General features: G+C 43.5%; 1 protein-coding gene across 1 annotated transcript in view; it reads right to left on the minus strand.

Annotated features, from left to right (window-relative positions):
- Positions 1 to 3,413: 3,413 nt before the first annotated feature.
- LOC118690109 (glypican-5-like) overlaps positions 3,414 to 23,574 on the minus strand; it is a 379,548-nt gene continuing 359,387 nt past the window's right edge. Inside the window, exon 9 of the mRNA XM_036388826.1 lies at positions 3,414 to 7,195. Coding sequence (XP_036244719.1) covers positions 6,993 to 7,195 — 203 coding nt within the window. The 3' untranslated portion in view covers positions 3,414 to 6,992. The remainder of the gene's footprint in view (positions 7,196 to 23,574) is intronic.

Below are 23,574 nucleotides of genomic sequence, written 5' to 3' on the forward strand. Positions count from 1 at the left end.
AAGACACACGAGCTTCAGCTGAGGCAGAGCACAGCTGCCTGTTCTCTGCTGTGTAAGCTTCCCTGAAGACATCAAAGCAACCATCAGTCTTCCCCAATGAGTCTCAATTTTTGCGACCAGTTCAAGACTTGGATCCTGTTTTAACATGAAACAGAAAAACCAGGCTTGATCTGCCTCAAAGCTTGATCAGTATCAGTGAACCTTCTCTGAGAAAGAATTTCTACCCTAGGAGATACTCACAGAATAAAGATCTCCTTGTAGCCCAGCTCCAAGGTGTAGAACCAACTGCTGCTGGAAAAGGCCCCTGCTGTGCCCTGGAAAGGGAAAATGCCAGCAGACTCAGGGCATCCTGTGCCTTACAGATCTGTGCTACTCATCAGTGGCTGGGGCAATGCAAAAGTTAAGCACATTCTGTAATCCCTGCAGTTACTCTTGATTTTCTGCACCTGCAAAAAGATGGGCAGGAATTCCCGTTCTTGGGCTAGATACGTATGTCAGGGTAAATTTACATGGTTAAACTGAAATCAAGGAAACTGCACTGATCTATAGGAGCTTAAAGTCTCTTCCCACATTTCACACCTCCAGAAAAGTATCTTTATTTTTGATTTCTCAATTTTGTATGCGTGGAGACTGTAAACATTTTTTTCAGATCTTCTTTTTAGAAAGATCAAATTATTTTCCTCAGTATTTTGTGCATTTAAATAGAAAATTACTATTTACCTAGAAGCTTCCTTGCAAGATGGAAGCAATCTGGTTTAATTTCCACAAGTTTAACACAGTGTTCTCAACTTCTGAACTGTATATGCATATACAGAAATGTGAAATTACACTAGTATCTATATTCTTGAAGTCTTACTGCTTTCCTTTTTCATTACTGAATAAAACAGGCTACAAATCTGGGATGCTGTAGTTAATTATGGGAAAGTGGTATCAGACTTCCTCCATCTTAACTGCATTTAAAATGTCAGTAACTATTTTAGGTGCAACAGCCTAAAAGCCTAGCCTGCTTATAAACCCAGAAGATGTATGAAAACGTTCTTTTGCATTCTCCTGAAAAGTAATTTTTACGACTGTGTATTTGCAAGTTCACAAAACTAGCAATGCCATTTATTTTTCATATGAATCGCCCATAGCCTGTAGAATAATTCAAACAGGTGCTAATTAGGTGTACAGAAAGGCCACCTGAGGACAATTTATATATCCCCTGCAAGAAAAAAAAACCTGAATAAATATTAATTGCTTATATTATACAACTAATTATTTTTAAGATGGCACTAAATTAACTGCAAATATTATAATTACGAAGTACGGAGTAATTTACTAAAGATTAATTGAAATGATTAAGTGCAAACAGCATAATTTTGCACTTTCTACATGGAAAAAAAAGCGACCAACGTGATTGTTAGTGGGTATTTAATGAAGCACTTCAAGCACATTGAGAGAGCACCAGTGGCCTCTCCTTGATGTGCTCTTCTCCTGGAAGGGTATGACAGGACTTCCATGGGGGCAAATCCTGGTAGTGTTGGTACTGACCAGAATGCCTAAACCAGTCTATTTTAAGGACAGTGACATGGAGTGACACAAAAAATGTCATTGTGGTCTGTCCAGCAGCCTCTTCTCAAAGCTACAGCAACTGCAGCTGCTTCCTGAGCAAGGACTGAAGCAGCTGCACGTGCAGCTGGGATGCATTCCCTGCAACTGGCAAAGGGATATCCACTGCAAGCAAGGTATTGGAAATATCACTGTGCAGCAATAGTTTTAGTTCACTTTGCTGAATCCAGTAGCAGCTTCCTGCACGCAGGCTTCCTGCTGTGCTGTGTGAAGGTGCAATGCTGATGTACCTGGAGAAGGGAGAGACACTTGAGAAATTCTTCTAGTCCATGGTGATTTCCTTCCTAGGAGTATTCTCCATGTTAAATGCAGAATCTTTTTCTGAATTTATTCTCTATTTATTAGAATCTCTCACCCATTATTTTTTGTGGCTTAATATTTAATATAATTCAAATGTAGTTTTAGAGAGTGACAATGGAACACAGAAGAGAATTCAGTATTGAGAATAATTCTAGACTTCTGAGGCAATGGGAGAAAGATAAACTTGTGTTCTTTTTGACTAATACATGTCAGAGCAGTAATGACATTGACTGGAAGATGTTCCACTTTTCAGTGACATTTATGCCATATGTCACTACAAGAAGCACAGAGAGCAGCAAAATGCAATAAATGAAAATAAATCCTTTGTACTTATGGCCAGTTGTAACATTAAGCCCTTACAATGTGCAAGATAGGGAATGTCTCCTACAGAGCTAAACTTGACCACATGAGGAGACATGAGGAAAGCATGAATATCAACTGATTTCCCCTTTAAAATGGGTAGACTGCTGATCAATTTTCAGTAAAAAGCTGGAACCCCTCTGACACCATGCTAACTAGGAAATATTGGCTGTAAACTTTGTTTAATGTGAAGAGTTCCATTCAGGAATGTAGGAACTTTCTGGATTTTGTGTCCTCCTCAGTATCTCACTTCAATGTGTGTTTCAGCTCCTTTCACTTGAATAGACCTTGCTTAAACCTAATAATGTGCAATACTGAATATCTCAGTAAATACGGGCAAAAAAGCTTGACTAATATTAAAATCAAGTCTGTACACAACATCCATTAGGACAACATGAAGAAGACTCATACAGGATGAGAGAGTCAAATTTAAATTTTCTCTGTATGTTGCAGTCTTGGTATCAAAAGGGAATGGGGCTATTTTAAACGCAGATGTGATTGAAGAGATCAGAGAGATGGGAATCTCACAGCCAGATACCCACGCACAGAGCCTCTGAAGTCAACGCAGCTGGACAGTATTATTTGTGTGCCCTTATCAAGCTCTGACAGACATTTTTACCTCAAAAGGTTCATTAGTGAGAGATCAGAATCACAGTTCCTTATGCAATAACGAAGCTGCACTAGAAGAGAGGGCACAGCACTGGCAATGCGCAAGCCAGAAACAAGTGCGAGAGGCCAGACTGTGTAAAGCATCTAAACTGCAAAAAAAAGTCCAATTCCTAGCAGGTGGCTGTGAAGTTGTCTGAAAGTGCAGTCTCTTGATTCTCTGCTGCTCTTTGCCTGGCCAGTCTCCAAGAGATGATTTGGAGAGGTGTAAAAGCTGCTTGAAATTAGCTGAGCACACTGGGCTCAGAGCAGCCAGCTGGAGCTGCCATGCCCTGGCACCCTGCAGCCACCCACGCCTCTGCCCACCCCTGCTCACCCTCCCCTGGTGCTTCCACAGCCAGGAGGGGACTGGGGACACACAGACCTGAGCCTCTTACAGGAACACAGAGCCTGAAGAGCACTGAAACACTAAGAACTGACACTGTGCCCATGGCAGCTTTGTCTGATTTGGTAAAAAGCCTTCATCACTTCCAACAGAAAATTGTACATTGATTTTACTCACAAATGTATGACAGCAGTTACTTTCCAATGCTGGCATTAACAAATGTGGGCACAACAAAATATTCAAAGAAAGTCATAGCAAAACAATAAACAATCAGAAAGCAGTGGCTAAATACAATTCATAACTGTTAGGCATGACTACAGCAATGCTCTTAGATTGGTACCTTATTTCACACTGAGATTACAGAGACAAGTTCAAAAGTATTTTGAATTTAGACCTTTGTTATTACATCATAATTAGAGTGTCCTGGGTAACAAACTAAGACTTTGTAAAGCAGGTATCTAATTCATCTGAAGATGAATTCTTCCTTTATCTGACACAGCCAGTGGTTTTACCTTTACTGGTATAGATGGTTTGTCTGATGAAAAACATTTGTTTGTAAAAATGTAAATGCAACTGATTCTGAGGGAAAAAATATCATAAACCACCAGTAAAAATAAACTGCACTGCCCTTTAAAATGGCACAATTTTTGATGCTCCTTGTGAACATATTTCACGCTGGTTTGACCAGTTCTCTTCTTACAATGTAGAAGTGTTTTTGCATGAAATGTATTAATTGATGTAGAGCCCTCTTCCCTCATTCTGCAGCAAGTTGTGTCTAGCAAAACATTGGTTGAGTCCAATGAAATGAGTTGATTCTGTCTCACCCCACGATTTGAACTTGTTGTGTCTTGTTACAGAAATTTTAAAGGGTTTTCTTGTTTAGCTCGAGAGATGAATACAAATATTCGCCAACCAATCCCCAAATCCAAACCCTTGATTTTTCAGAGGTTTCTGTTTAGCAAAATGATGACATTTAGCAATAACAAATATCTCCCTGGGTGAATTATTGCATACTTGCCTCCTGTGGGGTTTCTGCAGCTCCCTCTGCTGCAGCTGAACGTGCGGCTGGCGAGATCGCCGCTCAAATCTTTTCCAGAGCAGACCTCAGGAACACACCTGGCTCTGGCTGATCAGGTTCCCTTTCTGCAGGTGAGGAAAATCTGAAAACTCCCAACTGCACCGCTGCCATCTGGCAGGATTGGAGCCCAGCCCTGAAAGCTCATCCATAGGAATCCTGATGGACACTCTCAGTGCCTGAACGATGACTGAGCACTGTAAGTGTGAGAACTCTAAATCAGCAGTCAGGCTGACAAGCATCAGACAGGGATTGCTCCAGTGAATTCAGAGTGCTTGGTGGGGCAGGGGGTGAGTGTGAGCGCCCAGGGTACATTGCTGTTTGTGCACACTGAGCTCCTGTCTGACTCAGCCATCACACTGCAGGATTCTCTAAAAGTGCCAGGCATTACAGAGTCCTTCCACTGCACAAATGATGGGACCTGCACAGGTAAAACAGCACTTTTCCAAAGGGCACCGAAAATGAATACAAGAAGCAGCATTTTTAATCATGGTTCCATAGATTGGTGCAGCTCACAAACCCTGGAAAACACAGGACAGGGACTTAAATACTTGTGGGAAAACTGAGTTTCACGGATAGGACTGGGAAGCACTCCTTAGGGATATTATATACACTATAATATCCTTACTGTTGTGAAAAATCAGAGTTGAAATACAAAATACTTGATGTTAATGTAAGTATCTTCTCGTTTCATTTCCTTGTTTCAACATTAAAATTGAATTATCTTATAGAAAATTTAGCTGTTGCCACTTTAGAGACGCTGCTTTTGCAGCTGGGGTGCATCCATGGTTCTGATCATACCTTTATGTTGTAAATCTGATCTAGGAACCAAAAGTGGAAATGGCACTAAAGCCCCACCTTTGCAAACATAATTAGACATGTTCACTGATACTGTCTGGAAACGTGCAAGTGTAGTGAGCCTTTGTTCACTTTATTGTCTGCTTGTTCTGTACCATTGTCACCTCCTGTGTGGTGACACCCAGCAGTAATCCTGGCCCATGGCACCTTCTTTGAGTCAGGCTTCTGTAACCAAAGTTGCAATAAAATGCCTGAAGCTGGTTAGTGAGACACAGGGCTCTTCTCTTGAGTAATCTCAGTGACTGGGTAAGTATCAAAGAGATGTTTTACAAAAACCAAAGGCAAGTGTTTTACATTAAATCTTACAAAACTGTACATAAGAATAGTCTACAACATGAAAATGGCCATTAAACAGTTGTAATAGTTATGAAATGTAGTAAATATAACAATTCTAATGTTTCATATATTTATCATATTAATCACTGTATTCATACAGTTGTGTTTGTATACATATATTCAATGGCACTGTAAACAGTTGTTGGAAAACACACATTAACTCTTAACCCATTAGAAGTTATTATAGTACTTTTTCATCCAAAAAGTTAAAATGCATCAATGTATCATTGACTTAAAAAAAATAGCCTTGTAATATAATGCACATTTGACATTTTCTAGAGTAGCAATCAAGATGAAGCATAACAGAGAATGTTCTAGATTTCAGAATGTTTTACATTTACACCTAACATGATACAAAATTTTAAACATTAAATGTAATTAAATAATACACAGTTTATGAAACAGTTGATTTCAGAGATCCATAATGCACAAAATCTAGTTAGTGTCTAATGGGAGTTCCCAATAATTTATATTTCTGGGACCTTTATGGAAAACTTAAGTTGGTTTCTATGTAACATCTCATAGGTAAAGTAAGTTTGAACTGAATTATCTTTTTTTTTCTTTTTTTTTTTTTGTACAGAGCTGCATTTAGGTGGATAAAACATTATTATGTTTATTTATGTTTCCCTTTGCTGGACATTCATCCAATAAGCCTTGAGCATATGCTTAAGCATCTGGTAATGACATTTCGTGGGGCAGGGAAAGTCACTATCTATGTCTCTCAGTAAACAAAGTGGTTCTATTTTTTCCCACAGTTAAGGCAACTATACTGATATATTAGACACACCATATGTTTTTATGTTGCTTCCTACAATCTAAACAATAAGAGTGAAAAGAAGTTTCAAACATGCTTTGATCTTCTTGACCACTCAGGAATTTCATCAAGCTGGTAAAGAGCACTTCACCCTACAGGGGAGCAACCTGGTACCTGGGCTGGTGGAGGGGTCCCTGCCATGGCAGGGGGCTGGGACTCAATAATCTTTAAGGTCCATCCCAACCCCATAACATTCTATCATTCTGTGAACTGGAGCACAGCTTGTTAGCTGCTGACTTAAAAAAACAAAGGGTGGATTGCCTTGAATTTGAAGACTGACCATTCATAAAACTTACCAGAAAAATTAAACAAATAAACAACAGCCAGCCAATTTCTAGCAAACGAAATTGATAAAAACAGTAACACACACGTACACAATTTCTGTGTTTTCAGTTATTTCTACCCCATAACTTAAGCTATGCAGACCCTTGTGATCATCCTCGCTGTACCTTGGGTGGGCTTTGCCAAAAGCTATCTTCAGCCATTGAAAGTGATGACACTTGGTATCTGCCAACTCCAGCACTTCACTCCTTATTTAGCCTAACAAATCACATCAACTAGAGAGCCATTTCCATTTGTTTCCAGGCGGGTAAGGCTGCAGGTATCAATGACAGTGAGCAGGAGCATTAGCACAGAGGGCAGTGCAGCTACAGGGGACAGTGCCACAGAGCTGCCAGTGCTGCCAGGACAGCAAGGGAGGCACTCAGGGCTGGGCTGCTCCCATTGCCAGTCACACTGTGTTTGGAGGATGACTTGACAGTGCTTGTGCTGGTTGTGGCGTCAATCTTTTTCACGGTTGGTTTTGGTTCATTTCTGTTTTCTGCATGGGTTTTCTTGTCCTTGAGTATATCTGAAAACATGAAAGTGAACATGAGATTAATCACACATCTTTTAAATGGTGCTTGAACAGATTTCAATATTGCTGGAACACGGTGTACACTCACTCGTGAAGAACTGAAACATGGATGGAGCCTGATGGGGCACTTGCACTCATGTTTTAGCTGGGCTCAGTGTGGCTCCTCTGTCTCAGCTCCCACTGTGGTGCTCAACAGGTCTCCTCTGCCTGCCTGGTGGCTACTCACAGACACAGCCTGAGCAGAAGAACAGCTGCTCTGCATTGCAGTGGCTGGGCTCAGAACCTGATCTTCTCTCACAGAAAGCAGCTTCACTTTCACCTGGGCTGGGAACTAGCTCATGCTTTAAAACGTGGAGTTAGGATTGAGTGGATTTGTAACACATCACAGTGAAACGCCCTCCAGGCTGGTGGGTGCTGCAGGAGATTGGATATTGACTTAACAGAACCCCAGAATGGTTTGGGCCGCAAGGGACCTTAAAGATCACCTGATTCCACCCCCTGCCATGGGCAGGGACACCTTGCACTATCCCAGGTTGCTCCAAGCCCCATCCAGCCTGGCCTGGGACACTTGCAGGGATGGGACATCCACAGCTTCTCTGGGCACCCTGTGCCAGGGCCCCAGCATCTCTGAGTACTGAACTTCTCCTGGTATCTAACCTAAATCTCCCCTCTTTTCATTTAAAATCACTACCCCTCGTCCTTTTCACCGTCTGCCTGTGCAAAGGGTCACTCTCCTCCCCCTTTTTTTAAGTCTCCTTTAAGCACTGGAAGGCTTCTCCCTCCAGATGCATTTTGAGGCAATGCCATATATTTTTATATAAAGAATTGGATTCAGAAGAAAGGAGTAGCCCTTTATTGCAAAAACATGGATTTGTTTTTTTATAGGGAGAAAATAATAAATCTTCAGTTATGAAGACATTTCCAAGTTATTTGCAAATATTACTGTGACCATATTGCCCTTAAACCCTCTCATTGGCATTGTGGAGAAAAAACAAACAGACAAACCAAAAGACTTTCACCTGCTGAAGAGATGATGATTTTATAGTCAATCTGTAAAAGCATACCTGAGTGCTCAGAAAGAACAAATGCCTACCTGGAAGAATTTATAATTAACAATAAATGTTCAGGTCCAAGTTTAAAGGATTTTTGTTATTAATGAATGCAGTGCACATACAAAAGAAAGCAAAAGGCATGGATTTGTAATGCAGATGAAACAGCAGTCCAATCTTAAAATGAAAACTCTGAATCACAGAAGCAAGTTCTTGGCAGAAACTGGAAAGATGGAAAGTATTCCAGAAATGTAAATGCAATCTGAGATCATTGTCTGCATGTCAGTAGTTCTGAACAACCATCAATAAATTCACTTGATACTAAAAATGAGCTATTGTATTGGGAAAGCACACATTGTTCTTTTGCCAGAATAAACTGTGAAAGAAATGCAATGAATTCCTCCATTTTACCATAACATCCACATTAATCCCAGAGGAGTGTGTGATTCCTACACCTGACTCAAGAGGGACTGCAGAGAAGGGACAGCAGCTGGCAAGGCCTACTTTGGGAAAAGGGTATTCTGACATTGTGCTTGAAATTCCTGAAGGCACAGTGCAGGCAGGGCTCCTCTGTGATTGCAACCTGCAGTGGAGCTCACAGAAAGGAGGGGGAGAAAAAGCATGCTCAAAGTGTTTAGAAAATATCAGTATTCTGAGGACATTTAAAGAAAAATGGACAACCTTCAGACTGTCATTAAAGTAAATTAAGAATAAATCATGGAAATAGGTGTGTTCTGACACTGCCTCGAGTCCTTTCCATCACTGTCACTCTCCTTTGCAACTGCACTAAAGGCACTATTTCTCTGCTGCCTCTTATATCATCCCAGCCTGCTGACTTCAGCTCTCTGGGGCCAGCTGATTAAATTAAGACCTCACTCAGGTAAATCCATTCCCCTCTTTCAGCTGGCCATGTCCAGCATTGTAACTTGATTGGCGTCTATAAATCGGGCAGACTGAAATGTATTAATTCGTTTATTTTCTTCCTATTGACTTTAACAAAAATCTAGGGTAAGATTTAATGCTATCAGAGAGACTGTTGGTTTTTAAAAGCTTTCCTCTCAGTCACTGCTTAATGCACTACATAACATGCATTAAATAATACATTAGAAAATACTGCCTTTATCCTTTCCAGGGGAAGGACTCCATTCTGAATTCTCTCTCTGTCTTCACAGCAGAGGATCTTCCGATGCTATTCATGGCCAATTCTAATTTGGGATCTAATTGTGCAAAATTGGCATTTTATTTATAATGCTCTGTCTTCTCCTTTCTTAAAAATAAATAAAAATAGCTTAACTTTCAATTCAGTTCAAAATCTTTTTCAATCCTCTATTTGGTTTTTAAGGCACAAATTTCAGCAGTATAAAGATTTCCCATTTTATTCCAGTTTCCTCAGAGTTCCTGTTGCTTACTCACTCCACGATTTTGGCTGAGAGACTCTGAGTTAAATGAGTTTTTCCTCTTAAATCTTTTCCTCTGAGTCAGAGATGGTTATGCTCAGTCTACTACTGACATTCAAAAGGCAAAAAGTACTGATCATGCTAGGAAAGCAAAACGTGTTAGTGTGAATACTAGCACAGAAATGAAACTTCAGTCTCAACAGAGCACACCCCAGATGTTCAGCACCCATGCATTCAGCCCCCAGAGTATGAGTTCATAAAACCAACCCACCCAACCCCACAGCTTTGGTTTGTTCTCCTATTTACCTTCTGAGTTTTAAAGGCTTTATGGTTGCCCACTAGAAGCTTTCTCCATTGCTAGAAACTTCCTTCCACCATCAGCCCCTCTCTGCATTCCAGAAATGGAGTGGTTGAACTCTCTGGAGGCTCCAGCTCCCCTCAGCCTGGCAAGGGGATGGCCTTTGGAGCCTGGCACATGGATTTTGTTCTGAGCTGTTTATTGTCACTGCACCATGGTGCTGATAGAGCCACTGCAGAGGTGGCTGTGCTGTTCCCTCATCCAGCTCTCAGTGAGGATATTCAAATCCTGCCAAAAAGGGTGCTTAGTGAAGGCAGCTGAGTGCCAAAGCAGCCTTTCTGAGCAGCCCTTTGGGACTCCTGCCCAGGCCAGGGTCTGCTGGGGTCACTGGAGATGGCTCACAGCTCCTCCAGCCCCATGATTACAGCTCACTTAGTCCAGGGGATTGGGTTCCTCAGCTGAACTCTCATCTGTGTTAACTCTGCTGAACTCACATCTCCACAATATAAACAAAGCACAGAATGAAAATGACTTGACCTTGCTGTGGAGTGTTCAGGATTATCTTCACCTCTGAGCTGTAACCACAGATTGCTGCCCAGGAATGCACGTGCTGCTCTGAGAGCACCAAGCTACTCATAAATACCTCTGTGGATCAATACTATTCCTCAGAGAGACCAGCTCAGGATGGCAGGAGAACCAAAACTGCCACTGACACCTAATTTAGGAACAGGAAACCTCCCCTATAGTGAGGGCTGATTATGCTTTTCAAATGCATTCAGTGAGTACACCTGAGTCAGAAGCAGTAAAGATTCTGGGGCAAAACAAAGCCATTATAATATTTTTTGTAATATTTTATTACCAGGTCATCAGACAGAAGTTCAAGTCATATTGACAGCAAGCTGTCAGCTCCCCCTTCCTAGGCCAAATCATTTTCAGTTTGCTGCTGCTAGGGATTATCAAAGACATAACTATTTACTGGTGCTCTTGCATGCTACTGCTCTCTAGTGAGTGATATCATCAGGGTCTGCTTTAATCTGTTCATTTTTCCTACTGTCCTGCCAAGGGATGAACAAGTTCAGCTACTTAACAGAAACCTCCTTCCATTTTTGTCCTTCTCTTGATCTGATTTGAGCTCAGTCCTTTCTCTGTGATAGTAAATGATGACCTCTGCTCATCAGGCACTGCACTCGTGACTGCCAAGAGCCTGTTTGCCTCTAAGGCTGCAGATCCTCTCAGCAGACAGGGGTACAGCCCTGAGAGGGGAGGCAGAATAAAAACAAACAGAGAGAATTGCCAGAGCAGTCCTGTAAATGTTAATTACAGCAGCCTGGCTTCTAATGGCACTGACAGCAGAGTCCATGCTCATCAATCCACTGTGGGGATTCTGGACACCTTTCCATCACTTTAACCTGGAGCTGCTGGAGGGAACCTTCAACCCAGCTATTTGGGGAGACAAAAGAAGCAGAGATTGTTTATTTCTGCTCTCCCCATGTTAATTACATCAAGTCAGACCATATCCACACTCTTCTTTTCTTGTCCATTTCTTTCTGGACTTTCATGCAAACACTGTGCTTTGAAAAGCCAGACTGTCAGCATCTATGACAGCAAATTAATGCCTTGGTCCTGAATGCCTCATCATGGGTGCAGTGACACCATAATACAGCTCTGAAGTGAACTGGTCAGCATCTGCAGTTACTCTCCACGTTGGAGCTCAGTTGCTTGATAAATTTCCCTTCGATCACAGGCTTGGGTTTGGCTGACAGCTTCATAAGAAATTAAAGCTAGGTGCAACTTGGTGGAACAGGCTCTTAAATTACAGTAGATGCTGCAGTGTTATTATTAGCTTTTTATCACCTCGGGTAGCAAAAGCTGAAATTACTTTTACATATTCAAAGGAAGAAGCTCTGAAATTGCAAAACAATGCTGTCGCCATAAAATGTACCAACAATTTCCAAATAATCCATTATCTTGACATTAAGACCAGCAGTAATTATTTCCAGTTACAGCTGCAGCAGACAAATGGAAACAGGAATGTTGTGGAAATGGGAATGTGAGAACTCCTAAAGTGTGATAACTTGTGATGCAGTTCTCCAAATTCTGGAGTCTGTTATTTTGGTCTGTATAATACCAGTCAGTAAAAGGTGGGTGTAATGTTTGCTTTGTGGAGCCAGAAGAAGGGAGCAATGAACAGCTCTCTATGTACTGTTCTACCATTTTCTATTTCAGCCTGAGAACGTGGTGTCCAGAGAAGCCTTTTCCCCACATACCTTTTAATGGAAACCTGGTGTTAGGAGGAAAAAAGAAGTATTTAATCAGAAAAAGAAAGAACTCCAGGAGTTTTAAGCGCATAGACCACTCTCCCCACTGAATTCCTGAGCACCATTAGGTTCAGGCCAGCCTTTCCAGAAGATCTGTGGGACAAGATTATGGGGGAAAGCTGATGTGTCCCAGTTCGATTCTGAGATCTTTCAATTTCTTTCTTTAAGAACTTTCTCTTTTTTAAAATAATGAGTGAGGGGATAATCATAAATTGGGACCAGGATTATCTATTTCCACGTTTTAGTTCTATATTAAGCTCTATGTGATCTTTGGCAGATTGCCATTCTCTGTGGACCAGTGAGAGAGCTACTTTACTTCCTGCACATTTTGCACATTCTGGATGCAAATTCTTCTGCCTGAGAGCCATACCCACTCTCTGAAAGAAATAACATTGGCTGGAACTTTCAGGAACTAATTCAAATGCAATAAAGAAAAGGCAGGAACAGCCATGAGACAGTTTGAGATGTCAGGTGCCTGGAAGCCACACTTAGATGAAATGGCAGCTCCTTCCCCTTTCCCAACCAACCTTTTAGTCCATACACATCTGAGTGCAATGTACACATGTACAGAGAGAGCAGCACATTATCTCAGCTGTCCTGCTCTAAGGAAACCTGCCCCTGTATGTGTTTGGCTTCTGATACACAGTGGCCATAGCAAATCCTGCAGGATTTTCAGGAGCCACAATACACCTGTATTAGTTCTGGGTTTAAAAGTAAACCTGCACGTAGAACTGCTCCTGCCATGGCAAATGTCAAGCAGGAACAATCCATCTTTTTCTTGGGATGAAATAATCCAACCTAACAAACCTCGTGTGATTCAGCAGTACTTCCATTAATCAATCAGTCATTTGCAAGAAAAGCCTTTGTCATGTTGTTTATATTAATATGGGACTTATTCAAATGCAGAACAAGCTGAAAGTATAAGCTTAAAACATGCCAAACATATTTTACATTTCCTGGAAACATCTGTTTTTAGTCTAGTCCTAGGCACATGTTTGTGGTTGCATGTTTATGCTTGTTTAGTTTGCCAGATACCTCGTGTGTAGTGTAGCACAGCTGACATGATATCCTGAAACGCAGCATGGAAGTATCTGTAAAACATGATGTTCCCAGTAAATCTGTGGAACATTTGTTGTAACTTTCTTGTAATAAAAGAAACAACTCAAAAGCCCTGTGACAGCCTTCTGCCTTCACTGTATGGTGCAATTAATTAGCTAAGTTTGGAAATTGTGTACATGCCTGAGTGGTGCTATCAGGGAGACTGAGAGCGATCCTGATCCCGCCTGCCTCACATGTCCAAACTCCTATTAAACTTAATGGCAGTTTGGGGGGATGCAGGAATGCAGGGCTGACCTTTATGGGCAAAGATGAATGTGAGCTCCAGACTTCAAAGATGAGGTGCCCCTGCCAGTCTGGAGTGTGCAAGTGATCAGCACGCCAAGTGCTGAAGGCATCTGCTAAATATCACGCCACAGCTCAAAGCTGTAATTAAGAAAAATATAAACTGGCTCGAGGAAGAAAAATATTAGTAATAATTGAAAATGCTTTGGCTCTTGCTTTTGTCCTGATGATCTCATTAGTTTTGGTTACAGAAACAGTTCTCACACTGGCTGACGTGGGGCATGCTTTGTTTGTGCTCTCCTTCTACCCACATCTTTCCCAGTTAACTTTTATTGCTCAATACAAAGGTCAAATCGAAGGCTTAATTAAATTGTATGTGGGGAAACTATAAACTTATTTTGGAAGGGAGTACAAAAATATTTAAAGCCATCCCAACTCCTCTCCCCCAGACACTCCTTAATTTCTTGTGAAGAAAAGGAGCATGTGTTATTGGCACTCTTTGCCTTAAGGAGAAACTGCATCTTTTCTGGCTTCAAAATTTACATTTTATGAATATCCCACCTTTTCATAACCTGCTAATTGTATTTGCAATTGACATTTGTAATGAGGATTTTAATTTAGCTCTGCTGCTATAAACACAGAGAGCTCCATTTTGTAACAGACCTGGATATGATCTTATACTTCAGCACTGTAAGGTCAACTTACAGCCAGGATTGGAAGGTCCCTTAAATTTTGCTTAACTTTACACAGAACTTAGAGCACCAAGATAAATACTACTACCCACCTGCTTAAGTTAGGCATGCCTCTCAGGTCTAGAACTGAACAGTAATTCTGAAAACACTGCCAGGTCTACCTAAGCAGCATTTACAGTTTCTTCATGCCATGAGAAGACAACCACATAGCTTGAGAGTAAGGTGAGTTCTGAGTAGGCTACAACCTGTGTGCAGCCAGGCCAGTCCCAAGGAATTTCAGGCTTCCTTGTGCCAGGCTGCTGCCCGAGCTGTGTTCATGCACCAGTGAGGTTCTCAATGCTCCCAGCCAGCCCAGCCCCAGGGGCAGAAGGATTCTCAATGTTCCCAGTCAGTTGTTGCCCAGCCCCAGGGGCAGAAGGATTCTCGATGTTCCCAGTCAGTTGTTGCCCAGCCCCAAGGGCAGAAGGATTCTCAATGTTCCCAGTCAGTTGTTGCCCAGCCCCAGGGGCAGAAGGATTCTCAATGTTCCCAGTCAGTTGTTGCCCAGCCCCAGGGGCAGAAGGATTCTCAATGTTCCCAGTCAGTTGTTGCCCAGCCCCAGGGGCAGAAGGATTCTCTGGACCCTTCTCCATCTCCAGGAGCCCTCCATGGTTTGTGTTTGTGCAGCTGGCTGCACACAGAGCCCTGGAGCTCTGCAGGGCTGCTCTCCTCAGCCAGACCCTGCCAGCCTGTGGGACCACACTGAGTGCAGGGAGCAGAGAGGAACCTGCCAGACAGATGGCACCAGGGCTCAGAGCCTTCCTGTGAGTGATTTACAAGGGGTGCCTGCACCAGGTCTCTCCTGCACTGTCCACTCAGAGGAGTTGTGCAGGGAGGGCATCTCAGCCTGAAGCAGGCTCTGCCTGGATAGCTGGGCCTGCCCTGGAAGCAAACTGGCCCAGAATACACTGGAAAGAGCGAATCAATTAACTACCAGGGTGTCAGCCAAAAGAGAAGGGACAATAGGAACTGCTCTGTGTCCCTGCATGAGAGGTGGTTGTGCCTCCCCAAGGGGATGGCAGGAGGGCAGGAGCATGGACTGCTCTCTGCTCAGGAAACCATCCTCTCACATTTTAGCATGAACAGATCCCACATCATCAAGGAGGGAGCAGGAGAAAATGAGCCCCTGCAGAACTCCCCTCCCACCAAGGGGCTGGGACTCAGGGCAGAGCCCTTTTAGCTCAGCAGCCTTTAAAGAGAGGCAGGGAGAACTCAACACAGGCACTGCAGGCAGAAACCTCAGCAAAACCCCGTGTGAATGGCCACAACTCACAGCAGCTCCAGCATGGAAGCCACAGGAAAACAATCACAAGCATCTCTCAAAGATATCTGAAAAGGTCTTTTCACCCTGCAAGCAGGCTGCTCTCATCATTCCTCATTCAGTAAAAGCCAGTCAAATTCCTCCACTTATTCCCATTGCTCCCTTAGAAACTTGGGCAGATACAATTCCTGCTTTAAGATTCTGAAGTCACCACATGACAACAGAGAGGGTTTAAAATGCTTCCTGTGTTTCTGTCCTTTTTGAACAGCCACAGAACCTTATACCAAAGATCTCTTAAAGAGGTTCAAATAGGATATAATAATAATAATTGATGTTTAATTACAAAATAAACATTGAAATCACCTCAATCTACATAGCATCTGATTGCTTTTTATCTAGATGATTAAAAGGATTAGTTGTAATGCCAAACAATACTTCTAGTCCTTATATCAATCAGTAGGAACTTTTATTTAATTGAACCTTTCCAGTATTTCATTTCACTCAGAACTGAAATCAAAAGAAACTGTGGCAAGATATTATCCTGGATTAATCATCTGAGCCTGAACATCAGGAGCAGTACAGAAGAACATCGTGGCATTAGGCTTGCTTCAGCTCTGCTATGGGCAGCTTTAATTAGAGTCTTCTCCTGCTCTAGGACTGGCAACTCTTCAGCACTGCACATCCTCTATTTCACATTGCTGGTTTATCCAGGCAGCCAGCAGCACAGCTCCATCCCAGCTGACAGTTATTGACAGGGAGGATGATTAGAGCCATCACTCTGCTGAGGAGCTGCAGCAGCAAGAACATGTTTCATGTGAAAATACCAAAGGGCTTAAAAGCATTATCTTATTAGTAGCATGCAGTGAAACTGATGAACCCTTATCACAGTCAGCAGGATGATGAATACCCAAATCTACACAAACGGAAAGGAGATATACAACCAGAGTAAAAAATAAACTTTTCTCATAGAAACTCTTACAAAATGAAGCCCCATCTATTAGGGTATGCAAAAGGCTATGTTCTGTCAGTGTTCAGGCTGTGGGGTAAATTAAAGGAAGGAAATTCTTGTTTGGAGCTGGCAATGATCCCTTTCCCTGCTCTGTTTTTGTAAGGATGTGAACTCCTCCCTCAATTTTCATGGAGTCACCTACAGCAAAAGCACCAGACTGAGCTGAACAAGTCTGCCAACACTGGTACATAACAGACTGAGGGCTACAAATCATCCCCTTTTTTAGGTAACAACTCTGCTTAACTTTACCTTGGCCAGGGTTCTCTCACTTGGCCAAAAGGAAAAAGCATTACTGCCATTAGCCCTCATGGGCTGAACCCCCCTCGAGGCATTGTCTCCATTGTGAGAATGCTGAAAATCACCATTTTGAGAGGGATAAACCCTGCACTGGAAGCCAAAGGTCTGCTTCTCTCTGCACTGATGGGCTCGAGCCTGACTGCCCAGGTGACACTGGTGACAAAGGCCAAGGTCCTGTGCAGGATCCAGGGGATCATGCCAAGGGGCTTAGGGGGTGCTGGTGAGAACAGGGCTTGTTTCCAAGGAGAAGGAAGCTGGAGAGCATGCAAGCATCAGGGTGGGGCTGGAAGTGTGTGGAGAGCAGTGGGGACCCCAGATGAGGGAATTCAGTGAGCTTTGATGAACATTAAGCACAGTCTTTGCTGCTCCCATGCACAGAACTGGCATGAACACACACAGAACACTTCTCAGGTGACTGAGCAGGTGGCTTCACCTCTGTGTGTTTCCAGCCAGCCAAGGAAGCTTTGACAGGCCTTCAGCCTCTCTGAGATGTATCAGTTATATATATTTTCTTTACTGCCACTTCTTCCTGTCACAGGAGCTCCAATAAAGGGAAAAACTCACTGGAAGTTCACGAGAGCTGACACCGTGTGCTACAATGGATCTGTTGGCACTGCTGTGGTCTGTTATGCAAATACACATCAGTGGACTCTGTACAACATAAACTATGTAAATATCCTGGTAGAGACTCTTCAAAATGCAGAATACTTGCCTGATGTTTGGAGACAATAATTAAGATCTCTGATGTGAACCTGTACTTGGGATTGCTGTGCAGTTTGTGCCAGCCTGTGGGTGTCTAGGCCTAGCAAACCTCATTTCACATGCAGATTCCATCTTGGTAAGGAGAAATTTGCAGTCAAAGTTGACTGTGTCATAATCTACTTAAGCCACATATCACTGACACCACAGGTTATAAGAGATCCTTGAATTTACAGCTGCAGAAGGGCTCCATGAGATCCCATCTGGAATTTAGGTATACACTTGTTCAGGATTTTGAAGGGTTGTCCTTTTTAATCAAGAATTTGAATTTTACTTTGTGGATGTCTGTATGTCAGACATCCACACATCTCCACGAGGGCAGGTGGCTCATCCTTCTGTGGGGGCAAGGGTTGGAGTTCTCCAGGGGTTCTCCACCCCTGCAGTCTGCTCCTGGCCTTGGCTGAGACCTGAGTCACAACCAGCACAGACAAACTGGGCTTTGGGCTGGACCATGAGCTCAGGTCACCAGTCTGACCCAGCAGGTCAAACTCTGCTCCTCAGGGCTCCCCCTCAGGAACCAGCTCAGCAGTGTGGTGGTTTAACTGAGTGCCACACAGCTGCTGGATCAGCCCCCTGTCACCATCTCTGAGGGCAGGAGAATAAAAACCATCTAAAAGAGTAAGCCATACAATAACTGTAATGAAAAGGAGAGAGGAATAAAACCCAAGAGAAGTCAGAGGTGCCCTGCACGGTTGCTCACCAGCTGCTGGCCAGGCCCAGCCTGTCCCCAAGCAGTGACCAGTGCCTCCTGCCAGCTCCTCCCAGTTTGAGTACTGGGAATCTCCCTTTGGCCAGCTCAGCTCAGGTGTCCTGGTCCTGCTCCCTCTGCACTTCCTCACTGCCAGGGCATGGGAAACAGAAGGCATTGACTCAGGGTAAGCTCTGCTTAACAACATCAAAACATCAGTGTCTTATCAACATTATTCTCGTCCTGAATTCAAAACACAGCACTGTACTAAGATGAAAATTAACCCTATCCCATCTGAAAACTGGATAAACAGATTTTTTTTTTCCAAGAGAATGCTAAACATCTTAGACTGGGGCTCAGTAGGCCATTCCTGTCATCTGACATCCTACAAAAATCTAGGCCAAGTAATATATCCTTTGCTGGAAATAAAAACATCACAGACTGTCTACTTGGGTAAAGAATTTGGAGAAACTAGGTTTTCAGGAATAGTAAACTGAGCATCTGTTGGACTTCATTAAATTCTTATTTAACTTGAGTTGAGATCAGTGAAATTAACCTTTATACCTCAACTGTGTTCTTCCTGCTTGAAGCAGCTGAATCAAAGCTGCTTACCCAGGGCATCCTTCTGCTTTAGAACTTCAAAGAACATTTATTCAGAGATAGCGTGTGAGGATCACATAACTGGAGCCAGATGATAGAGAAATCACTGCAAACTGAGGTAGGCAGGAAAAATACCTAATTTAAAGATAGATTAGAGATCTGAAACAAAGGTCCATAAAGACTGGTGTGTTACAAAGCAGAGTAACAATTTCCCAGACAGGCAGAGACAGTGCAAGGTGAATGGAAGAGCCTTTCTAAGCACTGCTGCTGAGTAGTGCTCCCTGAACCACAAACTATAAAAGAAAGGAGACCAGAAGATGATTTGCAGCCATGCAGTTTTCTTTACTGGCCTGTGTGGGCTCTTCAGGACATGGACAGTAATTCCTGTGCACCTACAGTAGCCAAGGTTGTGATCTTGACTGGGGCACTCGTGCACTACTGTCAAACCAAAAATAGGAAGACATAAACAATGGTAATTAAAGGGCAGCAAAGAACAACAGTGGACATTTTAACATTCAATTAAACCCCAACATTTACTGGTATCCAGAACAGTTACCAAGTTACCAGGCATCCAAAAGGGTGCAATCAAACCCTAAACTAGAAACCCCAGAGATCTACAGCTCTCTAGTTACAAACTTATATTAGAACCATTGAGAATAATTAGAAGGGATAGAGCTGATCATTTCACTGAATCTTCTCCAACTGACCACGAGTGTATCCAAGTCTGGGATATGCACTGGGACATCCCTCTATCCCTGACCTGGTACACTCAAGCACTGCAGGCTCCTGACATCTCCAAAGCTGAGAGCAAGTCAAGGCTGTTGTAGCAGGAAACAGAAATACTCCTGTGATGTGTCACCCAGCCCCAAGAACCCCTCAGTTCCACCATGGATATTCCAAAGAGCAGAAGGTATTGTGAGATGAGACCTTGCAACACTCAGAGCATTTATATCTAGCTCTGGAGTGGGAGAAGGCAAGAGAAGATATGATCTTGTATCTGTTTCTCTGCAACAAATTGTTGCACCTCACTGCATATCAAAAGGCAGTTTAGTTCTGCCATTGATAGTAAATGAAAAAAATTGCTGTGGAGGGACAGTGGTCACACAGCTCTGTGCACCTTCAATGGAACTAATAACATAGCTCCCTTGTAAAATACCAAGCCTTGTTTGTGCAAGATTACTGCAGTAACATCCCTTAGGAGCAAAACAATTCCTTGGGCTGATGCACAATCTCTTCCCCACGCCACATTTCCACCATCTTCCATTAAAAAATTAGAAGCAAATTGCTTGACTTGTGAGTTACAAGCCTTACATCAATGTGTGTTTGAAAGTGGACTGGGACAAATGCCTGAAATTTGCTCTGCACTTTACTCTCACTATCCAGTTACACAGGGATGCTTTTTGGTAATAGGTTTTGCTTAAAACTGACACCTCTCAGAGAGAAATAATTTTACTAAGCTGTCTCCAATTAGTGTGGCAGAGCATGGGCAGGCAGGGAAGTGGTGTCCCCACAGAGCTCAATCAGGTTCAGCCAGACAGGAAAAGGAGAGGCAGAGGGTGGTGGGATGGGGCACATGGTGACAAACAGGAGAGCAAAGCCCCCAGTTGCACTGGCACTGGCATGGATGTGAAGGGCCACAGGAAAGGCCCATCACCAGTGAAAGGGAGACCAGGGGAAATGTGATAAATGGTTCAGGGTGACAGAGGACACTCAAAACCAGAGGTATTAAATGCCTTCTCTGCCCTGGCTTTGCTGACAAGGTGATTGCTCAGGTTCCCATTGCTCAGCCTGGGGAGGGAAGGTCCCAGGGCAGAGGAAAATCGAATTAGGGACTGTGTGTTGGCAGTGGGATGAGGAGCAGCACCAGGGCTATGCAGGCAGCTGCCTACGGGGTGCTGTTGAAGCCCTCTTGGTGAAGGTTTTAAAACCCAGATGAGGCACACAGGGATGGGTTTGTCACAGCTGACTCTGGCCTGGGACACTAATCCATCCTAGAGAAGATTCTCCATCACTGTTTTCAATCTTCCAATGATCCACTCATTTTGATTAATCTACTCCATGTGAAAAGCAAATGAAAACAAAGTATTCAATCAGTTGGTGACTAAATTTGTAACTATCTATAAAAACCAAGGGTGAACATCTTGTAAAAAGAATATACACTGGCAGCTATTGCTGATGAAGTGCTATCGATAGGCATTAAAGCTGCAAATGGCAAGGTGTTGGCAAAGTGAGAGGAATTGCTGCAGAAAGTAAAAAGCCAATCTGTATGATGAACAGAGTGTACATAAAGTACAGCAAATTACCAGACACACAGCCCTGGGAGTACAGAGGCATGGGAGCTGATTAAGAAGTCCTTGTGAAGAAATCTTGAAGGCTGGCCAGTTCCCCTCACTCTCTGGCAGGCGCTGCAGCCGCTCAGCAGTGAAAAGAGCACTGTGTGCGATGGGAGCACACGCACTGCCGGATTGCAGGGCGATGATGGATGTGCCGTACCACAGCAAATGGCTGCCTGGAGCTGCCACCCCCTTTCAGAACAATCCTGCTTTTCAAAGCCTCAGGACTCTTGGCTGAAGGCCAGAGAGGGAGGCTGGAAAGGCGCAGGGTTCCCCGTGAGGAATGCGCCGGGCGCGTGGCGGGATGCGCCGATGGCACGGCCACCTCGGCCCGGTGACACTGGAGCCTCTGCTGCTGGGCTGGGCTGGGCCTGCTGCACGCCTCACCCTGTGCATTGTAACCTCAGAGGGACATGATGGCCAGAAGTCCTCAGAACCCAACAGCTGCTCATCTTCTCTAAACCCAGGAGCCTGATTTTTATTTATTTTTTCCCTTCTGGGTTTTCTCATGACATTCCTTCTTCCTATTTCCTTCTAATTAAATACAATGGAGCCTTGCTCTTTAACCTGCTAACTAGAGAAAAATTTAATGACTTTCTGGTCATTTTAAGAACCATCAAATTGTTTAGACTGGTGAAGACCTTTAATATCATGAAATCCAACCTCTAACCCAGCACTGCCAAGTCCAACACTAAACCCTGTCCCTAAGCACTGGGGCAGAGCTTGGACTAAATGACCTTTAACAAAGGTCCCTTCCAACCCAAGCTATTCTATGATGTTATGAAAATATGAATTATTTGAGTACTGTTAATAATGGCTTGTGCCAAGGAAAAATTAACTGGATTGAATTTGATGTAACTGAAAGATGAGCTTGGCTTAGAGTCACAAAAGGACTGATTAAGCTCAGGGTTTGTACTGGAAGACTATTCTCTGCTTTACCAGCTCTCCAGGAAAACTTCAAGGCAGCAAAATCACAAACACGACTAAATTTAGTCTGATTTACCTGTCTATTTGAAAATTACCAGTGCTTTAATTCTCCCTGTTTCTGAGATAGTCTGCTTTAAATGAAAGCTGAGTAGGCAGAGGTAGCCTGGTAAGAAATTCATTACTGTCTTTTTGCTTACCTATTGAAAAGGAAAGACTCCCCCCAAATTACAAACATAACTGCTTTAATTGGGGATTCTGGGAGCAGCAGCAATGGAAATAATAAAGCAGGCATGAGATTATGATTGTTGAACTTTCCTCAGCTTACTTCATCATTCTACAGCCAAAAATAATCGGAAATAGGCAATTGCAAACATCAGCCCAATGCTATTCCAAGGGCGTGTCTCAGTAATTTGTCTTGTTTTCAGACCCACCAAGTATCTGCAACTCCCAGTAGAATCAAGACCTTGAAATGCATCTCCAGGAAAATCCCCCTGTGGGGCTGTGGCAGGGCCAGGGAGCAGAGCTGAGCAGTTTTCACTGCTGGGCACCCCCAAAGCAGAGCAGCAGCAACACCTCCAGGAGAGTTCCATGCCTCTCTACCGGGGCACACACAGCAATAAAGGAGCACCACTTGTTCCAGGCAGCTCAGCACCTGGGACAGCTTTGCTGGGGAGCTGCCCCCATCCCATCCCATCCCATCCCATCCCATCCCATCCCATCCCATCCCATCCCATCCCATCCCATCCCATCCCATCCCATCCCATCCCATCCCATCCCATCCCATCCCATCCCATCCCATCCCATCCCATCCCATCCCATCCCATCCCATCCCATCCCATCCCATCCCAGCCCCAGGATGCAGCACAGATTAACAGCAGCACTCGGGGCAGGTGGAAATGGCAACGTTTCTGCTCTTCCTGTGTGAGTGGAGGAAAAAGGGGATTGTGGAAGAGTGTGGGGATGGCACTGGGATGGGAGGGAAGGTACAGCTGTTTTCTGCACCTTCCAATGTGCTTTGGTCTAAGCCAGCAGGGCACCCTGAGTTGTGTTTTTCTTTTCAAAACTCAGCTTGCACACGCAGCTGGGGGGCTCTTCCACTTCTTTGCATCCTCCTACACCACATCTGCCAGCCTGCCAAGCCCTGCTCAGCACTGTGTGCACCAGGAGAGCTGGGTTTGTTCTGGCAGGGCTCTGAGCCACAAAGGTCAAAACATTTACAGGTATAATATACTTTTGACTCAGGTGCTATTATGCCCTTATGTAGCCTTTAAAACCACTAAATTAAACCCCTGGTTTTTTTCAATAGCTCTGAAGCTGTGCTGCAAGTGTATTATGTGACTTCTGAAGGAACTGCCTGTAAAATGT

This window comes from Molothrus ater, chromosome 10 (assembly GCF_012460135.2).
Source record: "Molothrus ater isolate BHLD 08-10-18 breed brown headed cowbird chromosome 10, BPBGC_Mater_1.1, whole genome shotgun sequence".
In the NCBI taxonomy this organism is placed as follows: domain Eukaryota; kingdom Metazoa; phylum Chordata; class Aves; order Passeriformes; family Icteridae; genus Molothrus; species Molothrus ater.